Here is a 19,806-nt window from a genome sequence, read left to right as displayed (position 1 = left end):
CACATTCCAGAACCGAGTACAGCACTGCAGTCATTTTCAGTGTTGAAAATACTTTTATCCTGATAGTCTGATGTTTCTATCTTGAGAATTTGTATCCATTCATTTAGTCTATGTAGCAAAAAGTTTATGTTCAGCTAAATATCCACCATGATCCCACAAATTTTCGTCGTCAGTAGCGATGTCATAATTGCTCTCATCCAAATAAATGTATTTCACATTCTTTGTTCTCTAGACAGATGACCTTCTTATTGACAGAGACAATGTGTTTTGCCCTGCCTTGCACTGTAGCAATGCTTTGTCCTTTTATTGTTAACCACTCCCTCAACCTGTGGATCATCTGTGCTACCATTCTAATATGTATGTTAATCTTGAACCAATTAATATTCTTACATTTAGATTCATATTTTAAAGTTACAGAGTGGTTGAGGGTGGAAGGGACCTCTGGAGATCATCTAGTCAAACCTCACTGCTCAAGCAGGGCTACCTAGAGCCAGTTGCCCAGGATGGTGTCTGGATAGCTTTCGAATATATCCAAGGATAGAGACTCCACAACCTCTCTGGGCCACCTGTGCCAGTGCTCAGTCACCCCTCACAGTGAAAAACTGTTCCCTGATACTCAGACTGAATGTCCTGTGTTTCAGTTTGTGTTTCATTGAGCACCACTGAAAAGAGCATGGCTCTGTCATCTTTGTACCTTTCTTTCATGTACTTAAAACCATTGATGAGATTCCCCTTAGCCTTCTATAGGCTTCTGTAGCTGAACAGTCCCAGCTTTCTCAACCTTTCCTCATAGGAGAGATCTTCCAGTCCCTTAATTATCTTAATGGCCCTTTGCTGGATTCTCCATTATGTCCACGTCTCTCTTGTACTGGAGAGCTTAGAACTGAACACAATACTCCAGGTTTGGCCTCAACAGCACTGAGGAGAGAGGAAGGATCACCTCCCTTGATCTGCTGGCAAGACTGCTCCTAATGAAGCCCAGGATACCATTACCCTTCCTTGCCACAAGGGCACATTGTTGGCCCATGTTCAACTTGGTGTCCACCAGGAAGGATCCCAGGTCCTTTTTTTGCATATGAGGTGTACTTCTAAGCAATTAGCTGCTTATATACTAATCCATGTCATCTTTTATACTTCTTTCATCCTGTCCTTCAGAAAATACTTGTGAGAACTGAGCAAACAAAATCAGTTTTGGTACAATTTGTGCTGTTAGGCAGAGTACAAGTCTAGCTAACGTATATGCGGCAAATAATGAGTAATTGATTTGATCTGTGGATGAGATATGTTTTGGAGAGGATGGGGTAGGCAGGAGTCAAAGTATAATTTCAAAAGTTCTGTCAGAAGTTGATTTTTTTTTTTTCCCGTCACAGTAACAAACACTTGTTTGTTATTAAGAATCAGTAGTTCTTTCTTTGATGCCAACATGGAAAAATACTTTATTTTGGTGCAAAGTCATTAAACCACCTTGGGTGCTTTAGTTGCATAAGCATGTTCAAAAGCGATCCCACCATTGGTACCCACAGGAATTAAATTACAGTGCTAAATGCGGCATGCAGTGAAACTCCTGCCACATGATCATCCTGTATCCTGGAGTGCTACTTTCTCTTTGTGATAACCATGTTCCTGGTTATGTTTCCAATTAGGCATATAATTCCCATTGAGAATCTGAATTATTCTCTGCCACCCTCTTTAAAAGTCAATAACCTTCTGTACATAATGTTCTGTTTCTTCTTGACTTGTTTTCAGCATGACTAAAATACAAGCTGGCAGCTCAGGCTACAGTCAGGTCGTTCCTGTGTTCTTTTACTATTGATGATATTAGATGATGATGCAGTTTATAGTCATAGACTGTGGAGTGTGTCTTTTACGTCCACTTTTCCTCTTGCTTCATAAATTTGTGTTTTAATTTTAAAAATGTGCAAAACGGTTCTGACAGGTCAAGAGAGAAAGTGACGTTATTGTCTCTCTAAATGTTTCCCTTTTGGAAATACCCTCCCTGACGTTCTGAGCATTAATTTTAAGCTACAGAACAATTGTGAATGTATGATTTAATACATCGGAAGTGATTGGCTTGAGTCTTTTTGCTTTTGTAAGTGTAAACTCCTGCATTTCTCTAAGCTTCTCACTTTAGCTTTTTTTTCGTTTCTGAACACTAAGCAAATGACAAGGGAGTTGGATTGGAACATGGAGTTTCTCTTTAGCATGAAGATGGTTTGATTGGATCTTCTTCCTGTCAATTGTTTTCATGTATATAACAGTATTTAAAGTAATTGATTGTTCTTTGAGAGCAAGCTGCTTATACAACTTCTTTTACTTCATGCCAAACTCAGTTTAAGGGAGAAAGAAGAAATCGGAGAGGATGAGCATGATTCCCCATCAGTGAAGAGAAGGATATATTCCTTTACAGTAATCTGAATTTATGCATCTTTGCTATATTTATCTGTCCTGAATCTAGAAGCAAAGAAAAGCCAGGATCTTCTCTTATCTTCTGTAACAAAGATGGCTTTTTTATTGTTAAGAGGAGATATTTTGAGCTGTCTTGTTGGGTAGCAAGTTCCTCTAAGGCAGTTGAGATTAATTCCTAGCTCAAAGGTGCCTGTGAGTCTTTTATCTGTGTACATGAATAGGGTCACTTTTTAATGTGTTACGTTGTTATTTTGGGAAATACTATGGTGTTTCAAAAAATGTCAATTGTATTTACTTTATTTTGTCCCTAATAATTTTTTTGTAGATGTTATTTGGTACCAAATGTTGTATGAAGTAAGTAATTTACAAGTTCGCAGCCAAAATTGACACAAGTAAGACTTAGGAATGAGAGTGCTTTTGTCGAGTGACCATATACACTATCTGCTGCTTCTATCTCTTAAGCAAATTTTAATTTGCATTCAGAGAAACTGTGATAATTTATTTAAAAGTTTTATTTCACAGCAGCAGTTCTTTAGCCTAGTTCTTTAGCCGGCAGCATTAATTCTTGGTTTGTGTTTTGAGGTTTGATTCTTTGAAATTAAAGAAGCTATGAACTGAGACAAACTTCTCACAGCTGAGGCTTTTGACTGTGATATTATCAGTTACACTGTTCTCTGGGACTTCAAACCGCAACTTGGCCCTTAATGGCGGCATTAATTGGTCTGCTTTTCTTGGCCACTGGCAGTTTTGAACCTTGTAGGTGCTTAGTATATTTGAAGTTCTTTATAAAATATAAATAGCAGATGTCAAGTTCAGTAGCTGTTGGGTGAAAATGCGCACATACAATTATGTAAGGCTCATTTACTTGGGAGGAAATTCTTGGATGTAATTTATAAGGTAGTTATCTAACGGAGGAGATCTAGTTGCCATAGATTTTGCTGAAAAAACTCTTAAAGCAAGTATGTGATTTGAACCATGATGTGGGAAAAACAGAGACAAAATATACCACAGCAAAGTTGGAGTTACATTCAAAAGCAGCCGAAGAAAAACAGAACGTAGCAACAACAGGTAACTTACCTTCCTTTCATTCTGCCTTTACAGTCTCTTGAGAAGTTAAAAGTATTTTGGACTGCAATTGACTTAGATATCCATATTGCTACTTCTGCAGATTGAATATATTGACTTTGAAATGGTGTTTCGGTATGTGCACTTAACAAACGGAAATAGGTGATCTATATTGGGGTGCTTTACATTCACTATGTGCTGAAGGTTTAAAAAATGTTTAAAACCCCTCATTTTTTCTTGTCCTGTTCTCTTGCCCACACATACAAAAAAATTACTTCTATGTTAAAGTGTATAAGGTATTCTGAATTATTATTAATGAGGCGCAAGCTGTGAGGGTTATAGTATACTGATGACATTCAGCTCCCTTTCCTGTAGTTCCAGCTGATTCAATAGTGTAAGTCAGTCAGGAGGAGGTTTAAATAAGAACAGTCTGTGTCTTAACCAACAAAAATTCAAATCAACTTTTGTTGGGAAGAGGAAGCAGCTGAAAGAAACGGTGAGGTTTTGTATGAGGCCTGTTCTTGATAACATTTATTTATAGTTCAGGAATTTTGTTAAACATGAGCCTTAATTTGTTAGCCCTCAGGGGATTTTGCAAGTCATATATTTTTTTCCTAGACCTTGTGGGAACGAACACAGTTAATGAATGTGTTTTTTTCCACTGCTGTGCCTTTTGTTATTCTTTGGGTGAGCTGATTATTGATCTTCAGTTGACTGATATGGGAATGGACCCTAATTATATTTAAACTTAGTAATATGTATGAGTTTCTAGAGCATGAGTGTAGGTATTATTTGACGTTTTTACATACATTAATTATCAAATTATGTAAAGTTTCATCTTCTGATTAAAAAAATAATTTCTAACTTATTTGCTGTTCTATATTCTTGAAAGTGCACTTGTTATCTGAAAAGTAGTTGCAGAAACTTTTCCCCCTCAACTACCTAAAATAAAAATACTTTCAATTATTTTGATAAGCAGATTTTATTAAATTACGTGGGGTTGCATATATTCTTTCAGATCATTGACCATGGGAACCATCAAAATTAGCTTGTGCTCTGGACGTAGGTATGTGTCTCAATAGCTAGAAAAATGGTTACATGCCAGAAAACTTACTGAAAACTTGGCTAGAGCATTTGGATCTATTTTATTGAGTTGTAGCAGTGCAAGCTGAGGGGAGTTAGTCTTCTGAAGCCTATCAGGTAGTTTATTTAGATTTCTAACTACTTGCCAAGACTTTAGGAGTTTAATTGGGCTGTGGCTCACTGCAGGTTTCATTACCGTAGTAATAGACACGGGTAGGGGAGCAGAACCTGAATAAAGCAGAATATAATAGAGCTGTGAAGGTGCCTTTATTGCAGCTAAAAATTCAATGTATATTGTGTGTTCAAATGAATAAAATACAACACCCAGCATTTGTATCTTTAGAGATGCAGGATGTGTGGAATCGTGACAACCTTGATATTGTGCATGAATAGGTTTAATTTTAAAGATTTCCAGCTAATCATCTCCTAATGTGGATTTACAGGTTCTACCATGTATAAAGGAATCTAGATGCCTAAAAAAAGATTTGAATTTATATTCTATAGGCAGGTTGCCTAAAAGTTAGATGCTCACGTTCAGCTTGGATTCAGTTAAGACATTTGTTGAAGCTGACTGGGAGGGGGAAATAACTTCTGTAAAGCAACTGAAAGAGAATTCTTGGTATTCCACTATGAGTTATTAAGATTTTTAAAAGATCGTTGGATGGATGGGGACAACTAGAATGTGAAGCAAATGCAATTGCTGTTCTTGTAAATACGTCAACTATTAGTATCAAAGCTCACAATGACTTTTCTCCAGCAGGTCGTGTCTGCTTTGAGTTGGATACAGGAGGCCTATTTGGTCTTAAGAAATTGTTAATGTACAATTAGAAATAAAGCTTTAAATAAAATAGGAATATTTCACAATATACCATGCAATTTATATCATGACTAAGCATAAGAATTTTGACTGAAAAACTAGAAGAGTTGATAAGTTTTCTCTAGATTTGAAAGCTTCTAATCATGCAGTTCTTTACTGTGTTTTGACAGTATAAGACTAGTTCAGAGAGCTGTCTTTTTATTAACGCTTTCTCCAAATGCAGCGAGGTAGTAATCACACAGTGTAGAACTGAAACTTTCTTTCCTTATAGGTTTTGTTTAGAAGAAAACCCCCAAAACCAAAAAACAAAGACACCCTTTAGAAGTAGACTGTTTGAGGGAAATTAAAAATGACTTTCAATTACATATTTTCCAAACTGATAATGTAATGCTGTGCGTTTGTATGCTGATGTACTGGAAGAGCCAGGCAGTACTTCAGCACATTTTGTTAATTTATATTTTTATGTGGTTTTTAAACCTGAAGTGACGTGGTTTAGAGTTTTGTTTCAGTGTTAAAGGATTGCATTAAGTCGAAGATCATGTTTGAAATTAATTCAGTTTTACATTTTCAAGTGTTGGAGGTTCTTTATTACTCTCTTTGTGTGCGTTGTAACACAAATAATTATTTTTGGAAGGGGGGAAGGAAAAGTTCTCCTTTTGTGAGAGACTTTTCCCAGGAGTGTCAGTACACAAGGTCCTAAAGAATTGTCTGAGGCTTTACAGAGCAGAAGGTAACAATTGCTCCATTGATTCTCAAAAGGCATAGAAGCCTGTAGGCAGGACCCCCATTACGATCTGCCTGTAAAAGGACTTTGCCTTTTTACTGGGGTGTTTGTTAAAGATTACCAATCTTGATAATACTGAATTTCAAAAGCTAACTCTTTAAACTAGAAGAATAGGAGAAAGTGGTAACAATAGCTCAGTGACTATGGTCTCATATTGTGCTTGCTTTTGTAACCCATACATCAAAAGAAAATTTCCCCCAGAAGGGGTGGGTTTAGGTGCACTGCTGCTGAATTGTGTATTATGTTTCAGCTTCAGGTTACAAAAACAATTGTGTTTTGAACTACAGTCAGCAGTGGGATGCAAAATTTACCTCCTGGAAGGCTTCTGAATTTTTGTCGAGTCCTATCCTAAAGATGTTATAATTAGAAACAATGCTTCCCGTTTTTCCTGTGCTGAGAAATTGCTTGTCATTTGCTTAATTAGTTGCTGAGACTTCAAGATTTTAACTGGAAAAAGAGAAATACAGACAAACCTAACTCTCCAGTTTTGTGGTACCAGTAGGTAAAGGAATACTCAACTTGGCTGTTTTTTTCCCCATTTCCTTAGAATATCGAACTTTTTTTTCAGCTGATTCAACTTGTCAAACAATATTGATCATCTGTTGCTATTTTTCTTTTGTTCTCATAAAATCAGAATATGAATCCCCCACTTCCACCACCACCTCTCTTGTCCGCGGCAATCATTGCGTCGGCCTCTTCTGGACCTCAGTCTGCGGGTGTAATACAAAGGCCTACATCAGGATCAACTGACCAAATGGCACATTTACGACCACAAACTCGTCCAAGCGTGTGAGTAAAATTGAAAATTTTCTCCAGTCAGAAAAATGGAACGAGATCAATAAAACCACATGTACACGATGCCAGCTGGCTTGTTCTGCTAGAATTCCCAGAAAGCCAAGCATACAGCTCAGAACAAAAGCAACAAAACATACATAAAGGTGGTATCCCCAAACAGCCTTTATACTGAAGGATATCTATGTCTTAGGTAAATATAATCAGCTGTTGCTGTGTACAGAAAGGATTCGCTTCGAAAATCTAAAGTATTTATCATGCAGAAGATTAATGAATCCTTGAGTTAGCGATGAAGACTGTGTAACTCGCAAGTGGCAAATTCTGGAGTGAATTTATTCAAAGTTTTCTGTTATGTATTGAATGAAAAGGCTATTCTCATATGGAATAATTTATGACAAAACCCATAAAGTTCTGTATTTCATTTAGACTGTTATATTAGCATGTCATTGTCAGACTGCTTGTGTAAGTTGCGATTGAAATTTGACTGAAGATTCTACAGTTCAGTTAATTAGTGGGTGGCAATTTGGAATGAAGGCAGAAAGCTGCTAGTTAGCATTATGTCTTCACACTTGTAATACAAGCAAATGTGCGTCATCCTTCTGGGTGAAAATATTTTGTATATTAACATGTGCTGCTGACAACATATTTCTTCTTGGAAACTTCTTTGTGTGCAGCTTGGAGAATAAAAATGATAAAAGAAAAAGTAAAATTTGGGAGTGGCTGAACCATCTAATAGGACACGTTTGAATAATGCAAGGACGGCTTTTGTTCTGTGTCTTTATTTTTATCTTCCCACCAGGTTTCCTCCCACTCCAAAAGAGCGCCCTTCTTGTATAGCAGGTGCATCTGGATTTGGGCTATTTCTTTCGTGTCCAGCATTTTAACACTGCTTCTTATGGATTATTGTGCTTAGTGCAGTTAATCAAGTTCCCATCTCATTTATTCCCATCCTCCATCTTCAAAGGGTTGCTTTATATGAGGATACTAATGAAATTTGGAATGATTTAACTAAAAGGAAAGTTAATGAACACCAATTAAAGCACATCAGTTGCTTTCCCATAGAGCTTCAGTATGTAGCTTTGTAGATCATCCCTAAATCATGTACCAGCCTATTGTTGCCAGTGTGTTGTATGTTGCCTTGAAAGCCTATTTTGGACTTGCTTTACCAGGTACCTATATTGCCTTTAAAGCATTTTTGCAGATAATGCAGTTTCCTGGGTGGACAGCAAGGAATAAAAATATAATGCAGAAAGGACAAGCTTACAGTTAATGCTGTCACTACTGTGCACAGGAGACAATTTTGACAAGAGAATGTTTTGCAAAGCCGCTTTTTTACCCTTGGGGGGTAACAAGGAGAGTGGGAAAGATTAGCTTTGCAAGTAATCGTGGATCCTTTTTCAAAAAAGGGGATGTTCTACCCATCTACCTTAATTGGCTACCTTTTGTGAAAAGTATATTCTTTTTGAGAAAATGTTATTTATTAGAATGCTGTCTCCCATAGGTCTGGATCCATAATTACATAAACATTTTTTTATATAAATGATTTAAACATTTTTCTCATATTCAAACTGTGGCAGAAAACAGAACACTGGTGCTTAAAACAGTATCACTTTTTAATGTAATAATAGGAAATTGTGCAGTTTTATTTGAAGACTTCACTAGGAATACTCCAGCACGCAACTGCAGTTCAGTTTCATTTTTACTTTTTTTTTTTTTCCTAAGAATGTATTTTTAAAAAGAAAAAATGAAAACTGTTTCTGAACTCTCACTATCATTTCAGATGCACTCTATTATGCATTAATCTTGCTTAGAATTTAAAAAAGGAAATAACCTTTCCAGGTGAATAACTGCTAGCTACCTTAGCCATAGACTTCAAGTTCCAGTAACATACCTTTTTTTTGGCACTGCAGTTGCATGGGGTGATTGCAATTTTGCAATTTGAAAAGTAGTTCTGATACTGATCTTTCACTACCAACTAACAGAACTTCTCCATGCTCCCCACCCCTCCAAAAACCAAAAGTTGGCCTGTCACAAAGTGTAAGAGACACTAGAAGCAGGTGTAGGTAGGGAGAAAGAAGTGGGATATACTGGGATCTGTAGCTAATAAAACACCTGTTTAATTTAGTTCACTAACAATACCCCAAATGGACAATATTAGTAGAAGTATTATACATTACATTAAAGTGCAGTTAGGAGGATATTCTTAATGGTCATTGTTTCCCTTGGTATGATCTGTTTTAATATGTTAACAGTATGATGGATCGACTAACAACACATAACCCTTTCTGCCATGCCTTCTCATCTCTGACTAAGCTCTCTCTGCCAGAAAACACAAGTGATGTTTTCAATTGTTTTAGGTTTATCAACTTCATCTACTATCCTGTCTTTTAGGTACGTTGCTATATACCCTTACACTCCTCGAAAAGAAGATGAACTGGAACTGCGGAAGGGAGAAATGTTCTTAGTGTTTGAACGCTGTCAAGATGGCTGGTTCAAGGGAACTTCCATGCATACAAGCAAGATTGGTGTTTTTCCTGGAAATTATGTGGCTCCAGTTACAAGGTATATTTTTATACAGATGTCTAAATAGTTTATCTCGTTTCAAGTCCAATGATCCTGTTATTGTATTTAATGCTAAAATTGGATAATAGAAGAGCTGTGGGTTGTAGTAACTAGCTCATTTTTCAGTTATGTTTTGCTTTTAATTTTGGCAGGACAGTGACGAGTGCATCACAAACAAAAGTTCCCATGTCTACGGCTGGCCAAACAGGAAGAGTGGTAACTATGGTCAGCCCTTCCACTGCTAGTGGAACATCTCAGAAGCTCCAGGGCAACGGTGTGGCGGTGAACTGCAGCACAGTACCCACAGCTGTGGTTTCTGCAGCGCATATCCAAACTAGTCCGCAAACCAAGGTCCTTATGCACGTGACAGGACAAATGACAGTCAACCAGGCTCGCAATGCAGTTAGAACAGGTAAAAAAAAAAAAAAAAAGGCAGCTTTTTATGTGTGGTGGCCAGACTGTACGGCCTGTCTGGGTGAGTGGCTGGAGTCAGGGTATTTTTAAATATGTCTTGGGATTTTTTAAGGCATTTTTAATGTAGTTTTTTCTAGAGTTGAATGCTTTCTGAGGTGACACTATATCTCTCTGAATTGTTGAATCTTTTTTTCTCCTCTGAGCAACTGTGTGTACGTATGTACTCCTACTGTTGGGAATTTATATGCAAGTATTTTAGGTGGAGTCTCTTTTATTCCAGCAGTATCTGGGATGGGGACATTCTTTGAGCTTCCCCACTCATATACATTTCATATAGCAATAAAAGCGATAAGAGCAATCTGAGTCATAGCTTATTTTTTTGTGTTAACTGCACAACTACAGATCACTCTAATTTAGCATTCACTTTTAAATTATCTCCTAACATCTTTGAAGAACTTTCGTATTCATTCCGTCTTTATTTTCAGGGCTCTGGCTCAGGGTTGGTCCTTAGGCATTCCAGTTTGTTCTCTAAACTCTACTGCAGCTTCTTCCAGCTTTGACTTTGAAACGCTAAGATGATATATACTGGCTTCGGGATCCATACCATCTATGTCATAAAAATCTGTACTTCTGACAGGTATAACTTTACTGTCTGGGGCAGGCCACATCATAGCGAAGCATGTCTTCTTGTTATTTAAACCCAGATCTAAAAAGATTGATAGTGGTGTTTTCAAGAGTTTTTGTTTACCAAATCCATGCACTCCTCTGTGGATTTGCCAGGCTAGGAAAATACCGCACAACTGGAGCCTGATCTGTTCCAGTTGCTGCTAGGGCCTCAGAAGGAAAAAAAAAGTACTCCGTTTCAAACTATCCCAGTGGTTCCCTCTTTCAGCCTTAAACTTGGGGCCTAAGATCTCTTGGCTGAGAGAGTCGTGACGAAGGGTCTTTTTTTAATCACGAGATTGTTATTGGCAGAGCAGAAGAGAAAGCAAAAGATGAAAATGGTGTTATCGGTTATCTGATTGTTTCATGGATGATTGTTTCATATGGTCTCAAGATCCATGAATTAGCCCACTCCCTCTGCAGTCATGCATCTCCTAAAACACCCTGTGCATGTTCAGATGTCAACACCAGGTTTGCTTTTGGATGTAGGATATGTACATATGTCTTTAGATATTTCATTTCCTTAATTGGCCTCATCTTCCTCCAGTCTGATCTTAGGCTGGAACAGATGTGATAGTCCTCTGTAACAACTTTATTCTTTACCTTTAAATAAAAATAACCAGGTGCTATTGGCAGCTGGTAAGAGAAACTAAGCAGAACATCTGTACTTTCCTGCCTCTCAGGCATAGGAGGCTTCTACTCTAAATCCTTCTTTTGAGCTGCCTGGAAGTTTACAAGTGACAGCACAAAGGCAAAAGCTCCTGTGGGCTCCAGAGGCCTTTCTGTCCCTGCGTCTCTGTACTGCTGTCAAGATGAATAAGCTCTTACAGTTCCATTCAGCTGGAAGACATGGCAACTTCCCACCAACTTCTCAGGTCCAAAATGGAAAAATCAAAGGAGCTGCACTCTCTTCACAGAGAACTTAACATTGGATTGCAGTGTAAAGGGCCTAGGAACTGAAGCAATAATGGCAGCTTCATGTTCAAATGTTAGAGAGAACCTTGTAGGCAGTATCTGAAACGTGATCATCTTGAGCTTTCCCTAGCACCGTTGCTGAACGTTACTCTCTTGATGAGGCTTCACAGATCAATGCTGCATTTTGCAGGGCTGTTCTTCAGTTTCAGTTTAGCTCAGGACTTTGAGGACCCTTCCTCAGATGATCTTAATGAGACATTGCTTGACATCACCCTTGCTGACGGGGTATGCATTCTTTGATTAAAAGGAACTGGGAAGAAAATGTATATTCTGCCTATTTCATTTAAGGATGAACTGTATGAAAATAGGGTGACGATGCATTTTTCCTACACTTCCCATCAGGGATAAGAAAACAAAACCAGAAAGCTATTCCATACTTGTACTCCATTGACTGCATGTAAGTATAGACATATCATAGAATCATATCTTGAAGAATAGCAGCTACTGGTAAGAAAACTGACTTTGTCTCATGAACAAATGGCAGCGTTAATAATTTTTTACAAAAAATCTTGCTGAACTCTCCTTTTGGAAATGTTCATGGTAGTCAGGGAGGGTTTGCTACAGGGTATGTACAGGTTACGTATAAAAAAAATAGACATAGCATTTAGTGGTGCTTTCTTTTTAAGAAAGAATTTGTGTTTCTTATCTTAGAGATTGTAATTGGGTATAATACTGTAGGATTGTTATATCAAATTTGTGAACTTTGTCGGTCTTCTCTAATACACTGTTGATGCAATCTAGCCAAATTACCAGGGGAATTTGTAGACAGCAGAAGAAAGAGAGAAAGTGCTGGAAGCTTGATTCCAGGATATCACTTACAACAAACCCAAAACTCTAATTAGTATCTGAAAAATCAGAGTGAATTGATACGTTTCAGATGTACAGGCAGCAAGCTAGAGGGATGACCCCCACCTTAGATACGAAGTTTCACAGTATTTGAAGGAAAGAGGGTGTGCAGCACTGGTATGCTGCATTTTGCCTTATATTATTTGGGTAAGATGTCTGCACTTCATACCACCCACTGGTGCAGAGATACCCACGCTGTTGAAATGATCCAAAAGCATGTATGGTTGACCATATAACTATAATAGCAATGTTGCTTATTGGAAAGGATAAATTATTTCATGCAGAGCTCTGTGCTTTGCAGGTAGGCTGCAGCTCAGGTTCATATATTCAGCCCTGTGCTGTTCTCCAACTTCCAAGGCAGATGTTCCTTTTCTTTCACAGGGGTATGAATAAATCCGCTTCTATATTTAAACATCCCAAGAGACAATAGCTTACGTTTTCAGAGAAACCACTCATAGCAGTAATTGCCACTGTACTTATTGTTTGAAAGACCCACTAAATCTGTTGTGGATTTTGTGAATAGTTTAGGGAAAACAATCCAATTATATTTTTAGCAGCTTCTGTGAGGGGTGTTTCTTCCTATTTTGTTTTATGTGCCCTGACAACTACACAGCATATTAAAAGGAACAAACAAGTTCCAGGCAGGATTTAGCTAGCTCTTAGGAGCTAAAATGTAATCTTCACTTTGCACCTCTGTCTGTAGGTGAAGCGTTCTACTTAGCAGCTTGGATTTCTCCACAATAGTTGCAGTGCTGTTATTCTTCTGTTGCATGCTGGTGCAAGCAGGGTAGCATATGCTGCTCCTTTACTCTGGTGGGCTAAATCTGATGCTGTGTTAAGATATCATTATAGTAATATAAATGGAAGTTATGAAGGTTGGGAGGAAGCTTCTTATGACTGATTAGCTATAACACAGCGACTGTACTTCACTTTATGTGTCTTGTGAAGAGATGAACTCTCTCACATTTTCTTCTTTTGTTCTAGTTGCTGCACACAGTCAAGAAAGACCTACAGCAGCAGTCACACCCATACAAGCACAGAGTCCAACATGCCTTATTCCTGCAGCTGTGATCATTCCCCACCACTCTGCCTCCCAGCAGCTCCAGCCCCAGCTTCCAAATACTGCTGCATACGTCACTGCTGTGAATGTGAACCGCTCAACCATCCCACTGGCATGTGCAGCAGCTTCTTTGAATTCTCCCAACATTGCTGCTTCGTCTTTGGAGGGAGATAGTAGTGGGAGAACTGTAAACACTCACCCCGGAGCTCCTGCATCTCCAGAGAGTGCTTTAGCAGCTGGTGGAAATGCTGCTGTCAGTAAAGCAGACAAGGATGGCAAGGTGGGTAGAGAGTAAAATCACTCTTTGAATTCTCCCATTTTCATCATGCAAGCTTTTAAGAGATCCATATTTTTTTTCTTATATTTGCTGAATAGCAGCACTGTAAGGTTTTTAAGACTGACCCTGAAACTCAGGCAGCCAATTTGTGACAACAGCTATGGGCAAGTTTATTCTTGGCCATACAAGAGTAATTTAGGATGGATAAAATACAGACCAGACCTTAGAGAAGGGTTAAAATAGGGTAGCAGGTTCATGCCTTAAGCAAGAAAAACAAAAGGTAAATGGGTAAAGTTCAGAAGAACTATTAGATTGACTGTTGGAATTTTAAGTATTTTTTTTTCTTTACCTGCAGTCAGTTTCCTGAATACTTTAGAAAGTTGTATGGTTAGCAAATGTTATCGATAAGTATCTGTAAACTAGTAACACTGTAATGTAAAAAAAAAACCCCAAACTCCCCAAAACAACAGTATTGTTTTAGGTTGCCGTCTTTATTAAGTAGACACACTTACAGATTATTAAAAACATGTTACCAGAAATGTGTATTGGACAAAGGAAAAAAAGCATGTAACTGTCTTTTCTAAATGTAGATCAGTAGAGTCTGTAGTGATTCTGCTTTCCTTCATTCTATTTGAAGTATTTTCCTCTCTAAATTGGTTCTCACTGTCCAACAGACTATGTCATTATGTTGTATTATAGACAGAAACAACCATCCAACTTTCTAACTGGTTTTGTTTTACAATTGTGGTGTAGTTAGAATTTTTTTTTCTCCTTTTGACAACTTTCTTTACATCTCAAATGTTTTAGACTTTACCACTTTTCACCCACGTACTCATTAATGAAGTTCATGAAGGTTTTAATCATAGGCTGTACACTAATCTCACCCATTTTTAAATTATTTTTGTTGATTATTGTTGAATGGAGGGACCTAAAACTTTAAAATTACTTTAGCCATAGCCACCGAAATCCGACTGAGGTGCCCTTAGGCAGGGCTTTTAGAAAACGTGTAGTTTAAGGTTAAAGATACTAACATATTTGGACTATGGACTATGTTAATTTCTTTGAGTTTCTATTTTTCTTTCCTATTTGCTAGACAGCAGTTCTTTGCTGAAATAGCTTTAAGTCATTGGAGACTTGGAAGGAGGACAGAGGATTTTTCATTCGCAGTTCACCAATTCCACTGCATCCTAAGCTATAATAAAAATCTCACATTGCTCATGCTTTTCTCTTTCTGTGGTTAAATAGCTTATTTTTGTCTCCAGGGCTTAGAATCTGGCACCTCTCATAAGCACTAAATTCACTTAGTCAAAGGGTTGGTAAGAAGATCACTGCCACACCCCTTAAAAAAAAGACAAGAAACACAAAAGCTACTTAAATAATTCTCTTCAGGGTAAGTAATAGTCTTCAGGGATTCCTGTCTGGACAAGTAAAAGAATGTTTACAATTCTCCCCTCTAGCAGAGCAGCAAAACACAATACATTCCCCTTGTGGCAAATTTCTGTTAAATCATGAAGGTCTTCCCTTACCAGGGAGGATAAATAAAAGACACTTATCTAAACAGCAGCCTCCAGGGCAGACTTTTCTCCCTGCTTGGTTTGAAATGACTCTTTATGCCTTCCTAGAAACTTCCATGTTAACAAAATGTTTCACTACTTAGATTCCCACAATGGGAATCTAACTCCTCAATCCTCTTTCTAGACAACGTTTTGGGCCCGTGCCATTGGCTTTTAAGGTAAGCTTTTACTTAACTAAGTGAAACGACTTAGCCAGTTTATGGTCCAAATGACTTACTGTTTTTCTCTTTAAAATGTTAATAATTATCTCTTTTATAATTTTCATAATTATCTTTTGTAATTTGTACAATCTCAAGTATCTCCTCATAATTTACTGAGTCCTCTCTGATCACGATAGCATCTATCAGAAGGAAGTGTTCAGCTCTTCACAGAAGACTTGTTCTAAAATGAGGCACTGCTTTTGGTTTACAGAAAGAAAAAAAAGGTTTGCTGAAACTGCTTTCTGGAGCATCCACTAAACGCAAGCCCCGATTGTCACCCCCAGCATCACCAACGCTGGAGGCTGAGCAAGCAGCTGCAGAGTTAGCCCTGCAAGGTGCAGTTGGGCCAGAGCTTCCATCAGCAGGTGGTCACAGCAAAGCTGGATCCTGTCCTACTGACGGTGAGGTCTCTGGGCTGGCACAGGAGACGCTGCATCGGAAAACAAGTTCCCTGGATTCCTCTATTCCAATAGCGCCACCGCCCCGGCAGCCTTGCTCATCCCTGGGTCCAGTCCTGAATGAATCCAGACCTCTTGTCTGTGAAAGGTAAATTATCCTATGCAGCTAAACTCAGGCAAACCAAGAAAAAAATCCACTCTGACAGTTGCAGCTGCTTCAGACAGTTGGAACTGCTTCAAAATGCTGAGATTTTATAGCACAATGAAAGTTACTTTTTTAACAGTGCTTTATATGCTTATCAACCAACACTCACGTTTGTTTGTTTACCTTTTGCGTTACTTTGAGGTTTTGGAATGAATAGACACTCAAATACAGTGATCACAGGTCTGGTATGAGAACTGAGGGTAGATAAAATAGGCCTCCTATTTTGCAAAACATGAACACATTATAATATTGCATTTATGAATATCAGGTTCGTCCTTTAAGATTATTAGCAGCGCATAACTGCCAACCTAAATATATGGTGAATGAGATCCTTATCTATGAAAAGACTTAATAAGTCCTTTCTTGAGCTGTTGCAAAGATACTTTTACTACCTGAATGCCCCATTACTGTGCACTGCACATGGCAAGCTCTAGGGCAGCCTCTGTGTCCTGGCAAGTGAGTCTGAAAAACACGCAGTTGTCTGGACTCTGAAACTGCCAGGCAGTTGCTTTAAAGTTCTGTCACTTTACTTTTGTGTCCACCTATTACTTTCAAATTTCCAAGTCCTCAGATTGCACGGACTGTGAAGGAAGTGGCAGTTTTCTAACTACTGTCTCTTTTTATTATTCCTGGTAGTTGACAAGCAACATGAAGAGTGTCATAGGATTTCTTTTGCAGTAGCTACAGGCTTGTGTGGCATACAGAAAAAAAATAGTGGAGTTGCAATGTTAACAGCCCTAGGACTGAACTGATTCATGCTGACTATTGTAGACTTTGTTCTGATACTGTTAATTCATGGTGTGTGGGCGTTCTGTTGTATTTCCAGAGGCCCATTGATCTTAAGCTACATCCACGTATTAAGAGGCAGACAGTGTGCTTCTAGTTTGTCTTTTATTTGACTTCTGTCATACCTTTAATATTTTTTAAAAGGTTGTTACTGTCTCTATGCAGGAAATTTCTATTTCATACTGAATTTTTGAAGTAGATTCACACTTACAGATGGGAAATAAAGAAAAGTCTTTCAGTTTTTAAGAATAACATAATTTATTTTCACATTATCATAAGTCTGTTTGGCACAGTAATATGTTTTTATGCTTTGAATGTGAGAATAATATCAAATTCATTCTGGGATGACCAGTTGATATTTGTGTAAAGCTATTTGCATCTTCACAAAAAGTAGTTTTTTCAATTCTGTGATGGAGATTTTTTTTTGCTCAGAACGACTTACAGAAAATGACGCTATATATTTTTATTGATCTAGTAATAACATACACTCAAATATTCTTTCTAATATATCTCTGTACCTTACTGTTATTTAAATAATTGCTACCAGAGAACTGCTACCACAAGATCATTCTCCCTGCTCTATTATGCAATAGAGTCATGCAGAATTGTTAAATTTTGGTCAGTGGATTTAAATAGAATTTCATCTGGGTTCTCTTTGTCCTTTTCAGGGCAGGGTTAATGCTTTTGCTGCTGATGTGCTTTTGTCATGTTTCCATTTCTTCAGGCTGAATTGCTTAAAATGTGCTGCTTAAAAATACTTACTTCTTACATTGTACACAGTATCTTCAAAGTAATTTACAAGCATCGATAAATCTTCATTAGCCTGTAAGAAGGGGGGGAAGGGGTAAGAAACACACTGATGATGCAATAGTACCCAGTGAAAGTTTGGGATTGAGGAGGAAAATACTCATGAGGATAAGCTCAACAAAAAGCTGAAGAACAGAGAAATATCCTGCTAAAGTTATTCTGCTCTTACATACCACATTTCCAATCAGACGCTACCATCTGTTTGGAAAAAGAAACAACACTCTGTTCTGACTCTGGCTTTGCAGTATAAATATTACTGTTCAAGTTTTATTTTCAAAGGTGACTAGAGGGTTTAGGAGTCAGATTCTGCTGATTATTCTGCGTGAATTAGCTGGCTCAACTCTGGAAAGCACTTGAAAATGTTCCTGTTTTGGATACAGCATTTTCCCCGAAGTCCTTGCTTCCTTTAAGATGCAATAGCAAATTCGTATTCTAATCCTACTGTTTCTCTATTCCCCAGAACTGCAAGTTGTCTTAAAGTACCTCTTTCCTGTATGTTCTACAGAAAATTGGAAGTAAAAAATTGTGAACTTATTTCCAATCATACAGAATAAATGGATGGGCATTTAATTTGTTTAATAGCAAAAAGTTCTTTATGGCATGGATTTGCAGATGTATACTTAATCCTGGCGGCCATTTCTCTAAAGGAAGGGAAGATGATGACATTCCCTTCCATCTTACTGTTGCAGGTCTTCTCTATAGCAAGCCAGAAATTTAGTTCCATCCTTATTTCAGCCCAGAAAGCCAACTGCATCCTCGGCCACATCAAAAAAAGCGTGGCCAGCAAGTCGAGGGAGGTGATTCTGCCTCTCTGCTCTCATGAGACCCCACCTGGAGTACTGTGTCCAGCTCTGGAGTCCTCAACACAGGAAGGACGTGGACCTGTTGGAACGGGTCCAGTGGAGGGCCACAAAAATGATCCGAGGGCTGGAGCACCTCTTCTATGAAGACAGGCTGAGAGAGGTTGGGATTGTTCAACCTGGAGAAAAAAAGGCTCTGAGGAGACCTTATAACGGCCTTCCAGTACCTGAAGAGGGCCTACAGGAGAGATGGGGAGGGATTCTTTATCAGGGAGTGTAGTGATAGCATGAGGGGTAATGGTTTTAAACTGAAAGAGGGGAGATTTAGATTAGATTCTAGGAAGAAATTCTTTACTGTGAGGGTGGTGAGGCACTGGAACAGGTTGCCCATGGAAGCCGTGGATGCCCCATCTCTGGAAGTGTTCAAGACCAAGCTGGATGGGGATTTGAGCAACCTGGTCTAGTGGGAGGTGTCCCTGCCCATGGCAGGGGGGTTGGAACTCAATGATCTTTAAGGTCCCTTCCAACTCTAACCATTTGATGATTCTCTATTCACTCTTCTCCTGTGAAGGAGGTTGCTTGCTCACTGTGGTCTATGGTCCTTCATATGCTCCTTGTACAGAAGGAACAGAGAAGTTAGAAATTTCAGCCAAGCCTTGCTCCCAGTTTGGAGCAGTTTAGAGAATTCGTGTCACCTGAGTCTTTGTAATGGTATTTGGTCGTATATTCTAATTCTTCACAGAATCATAGAATCATAGAATGGCTATGAACAGAAGTTGTCTTGGAGTGCTGTGGTTTCTTGTATTGATGCAGTGCTGATAGGGCCAAAAATCCCTGTCTTTTTAATGAAAAGAGAGACTCAACTCCCTGCAATTCCCAGAGGGAGCTACGTAATGCTATGAATACACAGTAATTTGGTTATTTGAGAGTTTTTTTTTTTTCCATGACAAGGAGTAAAAGAATATTTCAAGCTCTTTTCATTAGCTTTCTCTTTTAGAGGGAAACATTGATTAAATAGCTTTAAGTTTTACAGTAAATATACAGCACTGTAATAATAAACTTCCACACACACCACAGTGGTGTTAAAGACCTGAAGTTGAACCTAAATACGCATCACTGCATATCCTGAACTATAATATGAATCCTTCATCCAGTTACAGTGAAGGCCAGCTGTAGTTTTGTTCTGTGATTAAAGTGACCCTAAGTCATTTTATCCACCACAAGTTGGCTTTGGAGGGCAGCAGGTTTTATCGCATCTGGCAGGATTTAATGCTGGTAATTAAATGCTGAGA

At 38.3% G+C, this 19,806-nt stretch overlaps 1 protein-coding gene across 1 annotated transcript in view; it reads left to right on the top strand.

The window, feature by feature from the left end:
* The window catches only part of SH3RF1 (SH3 domain containing ring finger 1), a 92,553-nt gene that overhangs the window by 66,543 nt on the left and 6,204 nt on the right, over nucleotides 1-19,806 (top strand). Inside the window, exons 6-10 of the mRNA XM_074147503.1 lie at nucleotides 6,790-6,944; nucleotides 9,339-9,509; nucleotides 9,662-9,921; nucleotides 13,392-13,747; nucleotides 15,730-16,064. Of these exons, the coding sequence (XP_074003604.1) occupies nucleotides 6,790-6,944; nucleotides 9,339-9,509; nucleotides 9,662-9,921; nucleotides 13,392-13,747; nucleotides 15,730-16,064 (1,277 nt within the window). The remainder of the gene's footprint in view (nucleotides 1-6,789; nucleotides 6,945-9,338; nucleotides 9,510-9,661; nucleotides 9,922-13,391; nucleotides 13,748-15,729; nucleotides 16,065-19,806) is intronic.

The sequence above is a fragment of the Numenius arquata genome, chromosome 5, assembly GCF_964106895.1.
Source record: "Numenius arquata chromosome 5, bNumArq3.hap1.1, whole genome shotgun sequence".
In the NCBI taxonomy this organism is placed as follows: domain Eukaryota; kingdom Metazoa; phylum Chordata; class Aves; order Charadriiformes; family Scolopacidae; genus Numenius; species Numenius arquata.
Note: the sequence above shows the minus strand (reverse complement) of the source record. Positions and strands in the feature narration are given on the sequence as shown.